This window comes from Suillus discolor (genome assembly GCF_016758755.1).
Source record: "Suillus discolor strain FC423 chromosome Unknown F5147scaffold_147, whole genome shotgun sequence".
Lineage (NCBI taxonomy): Eukaryota > Fungi > Basidiomycota > Agaricomycetes > Boletales > Suillaceae > Suillus > Suillus discolor.
This window is the reverse complement of record NW_024541394.1, coordinates 1-6,460: the sequence shown is the minus strand read 5'-3', so window position 1 is coordinate 6,460 and position 6,460 is coordinate 1. Positions and strand designations below refer to the sequence as shown.

At 47.1% G+C, this 6,460-nt stretch overlaps 1 protein-coding gene across 1 annotated transcript; it reads right to left on the bottom strand.

Moving 5' to 3' along the window:
- Positions 1-5,247: 5,247 nt before the first annotated feature.
- F5147DRAFT_527163 (uncharacterized protein) lies at positions 5,248-6,460 on the bottom strand (the record flags this gene model as incomplete). Its single annotated transcript, XM_041430014.1, has 2 exons — positions 5,248-5,586; positions 6,299-6,460. Coding segments are annotated over 2 exons (501 nt in total), but the record flags the coding sequence as incomplete, so codon positions are not given.

The following is a 6,460-nucleotide window of genomic DNA, read 5'->3' as shown; positions in this document are numbered from 1 at the left end:
CAGGCTAACCTGCCATTTAAGGTGAAGAAAACTTTGCAGGTAAATATTGCGTTACTCCGCCTTCTATCCAATGTTGATGTTCTTCAGGTTGAACCTACATTGGCGCGGTGCATGGAGGAGCATCCCACTCGTTCTCATAATGACACAGACTTGGAGTATGTCTTAACTTCCACAAGTTGCAACAGGTCACACTAACATAATTACTTAGCCGCGAGCCCTACCCTCGTCGTGAGGACAGGAATTTCATTGCCTCAAACTGCCGTCAAGAATATTCGCTTTCACCTCCTGTGTACCCAGAGTGAGCCGAGTCCTCTCGCGCAAGGTACTATCGGCCCACCTATAGATCGCGCGAGACAACTCCTTCTGCAGATAACCGGGACTATTCTCACCCTCAACATCATCAGTACTCACGCCGTCATAATCAGGGTGATGACCAAAGTCAGAGGTTTCAAGTAAGGGGGGCTGGTGACACTCATTGTGAAGACGGGCCTCCGAGGTTTCGCTACTGACATTCTTTAGACAAGAATTACGCTGCCCACTCGTTCGAAACATGACTTTTGCTTTCCTTTGGTTTTCGATCCTAGCACCACAAGTTGTTGTACTTCGTGTACCTCTTCACATCAGTTGCTGTCTCCTGCACAGATGAAGCTTTGACGTGTCTTCGTATTGTAATGCTGGAAAAATGTAGGTCATACGTCTGTCTGCTCTTGTTGGACACTCTGTAATATTACAATGCTATGTGTAGTCCGTTTTGTATTGACAATCCTATGTGTTTGCTGGACTAATTCTGGTGTGATTATATGGTGAATTATCTCGACAGGACAGTTGGTCACCTCCCACTTAGACTCTTATTTTTCTGCGCAGCCAAGCGGGAATACTAAGGGTGCTACATATATAGTACTGTAAGGCCGTAGTAACTGGCATTGATAATATATATCTCGAGTTGATTGACGAAGACTTTATTGCCAGCGAAAATGTGTGCATCACATGACTTGTGAACACTCCGAAGTATGCACTGATTTCGAAGGGGAAAAATCTAGCTACATTACAGGAATAAGTTGGGTGCTGCTCTGTGCAGCTGAATTTTTCAGCCGTAAATTTCAAGTTATGTATTTGTTGGCTGGAGCTCAGGTTGGCAGTGTGTCCTAGAGTTGGAGTTAATTGTCTATCTTCTGAATCAAGCTATGTGGGCCCAAAGTCAACTCAAGTCAATACCCCTGTGTGACTGTGACATGTTGGGTCAATTTGACATTCCGACACTTAGGCATATGATGTTACATGTGACAACTACAAATTTCAACACCAACACCACTGACTTCATGGGTGACAGAAGATACAAGTAAAGTTATGTTATGGTAAAGCTATTGATATGAGAATGCCCAGTTTCTAATAGAATGACAGATGGGAGAGTCCAGATGATGTGTATAGGGTTGGTGGGAGAGCCCAAATGGTGTTGGTAGGGTTGGTGGGAAGGCCCAGTTACTAATTGAATGGCAGGCGGGAGTGCCCAAATGATGTGTATAGGGTCTGTGGGAGAGCCCAAATGGTGTTGGTAGGGTTCATGGGAAGGCCCAGATGACATTAGAGAGGTAGATGGGAGAGCCCGACCAGTGTAATTAGGGTCCACGGGAAGGCCCAGATGTCAGTAGAGAGGTAGATGGGAAGGCCCGACCAGTGTAAGTAGGGTTGGCGGGAAGGCCCAGATGTCAGTAGAGAGGTAGACGGGAAAGCCCGACCAGTGTAATTAGGGTCGGTGGGAAGGCCCAGACAACAGTACAGAGGTAGATGGGAGAGCCTGACCAGTGTAATGAGGGTTGATGGGAAGGCCCAGACAACAGTAGAGAGGTAGACGGGAGAGCCCAACCAGTGTAATTAGGATCAGCGGGAAGGCCCAGTTGCTAATAGAATGACAGGTGGGAGAGCCCAGATGATGTGTATCAGTTTGGCGGGAAGGCCCAGATGACAGTAGAGAGGTAGATGGGAGAGCCCAATTAGTGTAATTAGGGTTGGCGGGAAGGCCCAGACGACAGTAGAGAGGTAGACGGGAGAGCCCAACCAGTGTAATTAGGGTGGGCGGTGTAGGGATTCATTTCTGGCTAGGCTTGCAGAGACTGTTTTTACCTTAGTGTTATGTTTGCACTTTTGTAGCTTACATAATCAAGTTACCTTTTCACCAGTTCTACTATGAGTCTGAGTATTCAGCAAGTTTCTATCATATTTCCTCTTCTCTGAGCCTTGAGCCTGGTCCAGAAACCCTTTAGGGTCGAATAGCAGCTAGGTTCTGCAAGACCCAACATTGTTCAGACTCACCATCTGAATTGTTGTACCTTCAACTGGAGCCCACCGCGAGGGTTTCTTGTGTTTCTAGGCTCTTCCAGCTCTCCAATCATCCCCCAAATTCGCCTATTATCCTACCACAGTCATTCCTTATCAGCTTCTCCCATATTTCCAAGTTTTCAGCATCTTGTCCTCCTCCCCAGCGCATTGATAAGCGTTTTTCTCACGCGTTTTTCGAGCGGATCTCTCGCAAACTTAGGGTCGTATTCCCCACGTCCGTCCGGTCATTTTGAGCCCTCGCTCATCGAATTTGGAGCAGTAGTTGTGGAGTTATCGAGTTTTTGGTGTTTTTGAGAAGTTGAGGGGAGATAAGGGTTTTCTGGGTGCTCAAAGGCCTGTCTCTTTTAGCTCTTTTGGCCATTTACCATCCTTCAGTGGCTCTGTCCATTGCCCCAATCTGCTTCTTGATAGGACCAGCCCTTGTTGCCCTGCACCATACCCCTTCCTCCTCCTCCCTCTTGCACCTCCGCACTTTTTCGCACTTTCACCAGCCCATTTCGCATTGGAACCCCCTCGACCCTATACCCGTTTTGAAGCCCTCATTCATGGCTTTCATTCGCGCCCATCGCCGCCCCGATCCGCTCCGTCGTTCGCCCACCATTCGCGTTTTCCGCCACCCCTCTATTTTATCGCACATTTACACCATTTTATCTATATCTCCTCGCCCCTCGATCGCGCACCTATTAACCCTATACTCGTTCTGACCGCATTCGCCGCCGCTTTCCATCCGTCCGCCCCGCATCCCGATACGTCTGCGCGTTCCTCCGCAATCCGCACTTCTCGCGTTTCCCTCCATTTTCCACCATTTCCTTCATTTCTCACCCAGTTCTCCACCAATCCTAGTCGACCCTATACTCATTTCGAAGCCCTCGTTCGCCTCTTTCTATCCGTCTACTCCCCATCGTCACCCATGCAACCATCATCGCGTTTTTTATCACTTTATCGTCGCTGCTCCTCCAGTACTCAAAGCAAAGTCTGGAGATTATCGTTTTATTGCATTGCCTGACCCTCACTCACTGGCGCAGTTTACCTGGCATACGCGTCAAGGAAACAAAAGGTGTTTGAGGACCCCCAGGTTAGTTTTCTTAGTTTAGCTTAGCTTTGGTTTGCATAGGTAGATGACTGGGGACAGTCATGATTCAAAGTTCCCATGAGATGTAGGGATTCATTTCTGGCTAGGCTTGCAGAGACTGTTTTTACCTTAGTGTTATGTTTGCACTTTTGTAGCTTACATAATCAAGTTACCTTTTCACCAGTTCTACTATGAGTCTGAGTATTCAGCAAGTTTCTATCATATTTCCTCTTCTCTGAGCCTTGAGCCTGGTCCAGAAACCCTTTAGGGTCGAATAGCAGCTAGGTTCTGCAAGACCCAACATTGTTCAGACTCACCATCTGAATTGTTGTACCTTCAGCGGGAAGGCCCAGAGGTCAGTAGAGAGGTAGACGGGAGAGCCCGACTAGTGTAATTAGGGTCGACGGGAAGGCCCAGATGACAGTAGAGAATTAGATGGGAAAGCCCAACCAGTGTAATTAGCTAGTCATATTTGTCTATTCCCCCCCTCTCTAGAGCGCATCCCAAATTGAGATTGGCACCTGCATTCCTCTCTTCACCTCTCATACCTCCATTAGAAAAGATGGGCTTCATTGGTGATGACAAACAATTGCCACCCTATGGTCAGGATGATATCCAGGACCTGAAGAGCATCTTTGAGGTCAAGCATCTCAAGGACCATGCCCTCTGTCTGAACACACAATACAGGCTGCCTCCTTAAACTGGAGACTTCATCTCTCAAGCTGTATATGATGGCCTACTCGAGTCGAACCGGCAACACCCCATCATGAATGAGAGGATGGCTTGTCATTTTATCAACATTCCCAGCCAGGAACAGTTACATGGAACTACCCCTCCTTCATCGCACCCCCCTGTCGTCTTATGACAGACTCGCAAGTAAAGCTCCCCCATTTTACTTCATATTCTCTATGCCACCCCCTCTTCATCACACCCCCCTTCGTCTTATGACAGACTCGCAAGTAAAGCTCCCCCATTTTACTTCATATTCTCTGTGCCACCCCCCCTTTGTTGCACACCCCCCTGTCATCTTATCACAGACTTGCAAGTAAAGCTCCCACATTTTGCTTCATATTCTCTGTGCCACCCCCCCTTTGTCACACACTCCTCCATCATCTTATCACAGACTTGCAAGTAAAGCTCCCACATTTTATTGCATGTTGCTCGCAAGACAATTCAATTACTCAATGACTAGTGCCGCACTTGGTGTGTCTATCACTCTTTTGCGCCTGCCCACCACTCCCTCAGCAGTCTCAAGTGCGTCTCATGAGCATTATATATGCTATCAAATAAGTTTTTATAGCTATTGATTACAATTAAATAAATACAATAAAGTCTGCTTGATGCATCAATCCTGACTATAGTATACTGGTGCACACCCACCCTCACAGTTCTCATTAGACTTCTCATAGGTTTAGGACAATGTTTCAGGCCAAAATCCCTGCAGGATTTGTCCAATATCAAAATCTTGTCTGAAGCGCATATACTGGCCTTACATACCTAGTACTACTCCTTCTATCAATGTACAAATTGTGGATTTTTATGCCGTCAAAATGTCTGAAAAAGGACCCCTATCACCCCTATTTATGATGGGAAAGCTCACCTAATAAATGCCCCAGGACATCCCAGAGACATGCTAGAGTGATCCCGGTTGGGATTGGGAAAGATCAAAAATAGGTCCTTGGGATGGCCCAGATACTTGCTTCAGTGTGGGCCGGGACATCCCAGAACATAGGGTAAAATACTGGGAATACCATCCTAAAACACACCCACTAGGTCCTTTGCTATCCACAAAGCAATAGACCTAAGAGGTCTTTTCAAGTGGTTGACTAAAGTGCTTTATACAGGCCGTCGCCGACCATGAAGCCCCGGCCGTCCATGAGCGCAACTTCATCCAATGGATTTGCGGCATGCATATGCTCAGCTTTGAAGTTTCCATCCATGACCAGGGATCGTGAATAAAGCCAACTCGGCGCCTCCAGATCTGGTGCGGTGTTCGTTATCTCTCCGCCTTCTGCAGTCAGCAATGTGACATTAATTCCAGGCTGTGGACATGCTGGACAAAACAAAGCGAGGTCGCCGGGTTTGAGTTCTTTTGATTCGTGACCGAAGCCATTCCATTTCAATAGCTTCAGATGCCGCCATTGTCTGGCTACCCTCATCAGCTCCCGGTAACGGTCCTGCACATTAACGCAACTGGCAGAATGAAAACCACATTCGGTGAAGTATCCATGTTATCGAAATGTTCGAACTGACAGACGCGACACTACTTCAGTCACAGATCATCCTACCTGCACATGAACACACATAATGCCAGCAACACTGCCTGTCTAACACCATATGCTACCCCATCCCCATAATACGACACCACCATCCTCCTTCCCGACATCTCCATGCTACAAACCAAATAATTTGCTATCAACTCTATAATCTCACAAACCAATCATATTCACTCGCCTATACGGAATCAAGGCCTCCATTGAAATCAGTCAAATCTAACAGAATCGGTCTCTCCACCACCTGAGAAACCACTCTACTACGTAATTTGCACTCAACCCGATTCCTATACCAGTCGCACTTGTGGCCGAGAACGCGTCCAGTAAAACCTTACCTACTCAGTTATTCCATTGCGCGATACTTATAAAGTCACCTTCCCTTCGAAAGATTGCATGTCTAAAACGCGCGGCAGGAACGGCGGACCGGTGGAGGCAAGCCTCACACCAGGGCATTCATGAATCTAGAGGTGCGGGGGGGCACAGGGGCCCCCAAGACTGGATAGTACTGTCATACATAGAGTTACACTCTCAAAGACAAAAAAGTGGATTTTTTTTAAAAAAAAACCGGTCCTGCAGATTGGTTAACCCCATGCCGACAATGTATGAATGATCTCACAGGCACCAGGTGTGGAAAGACGGCGGTAGTTATTCTTCTTAACTTGTTATAATAATTCATTGCCAATGTCCCACACTCCAAATTGTCCAGTAAGAAATTGTCCAGTACCTCAAAGGTGAAGGCTGTCTTGGGTTGGGAAAAGGATGCAGGAAATAATCCCAT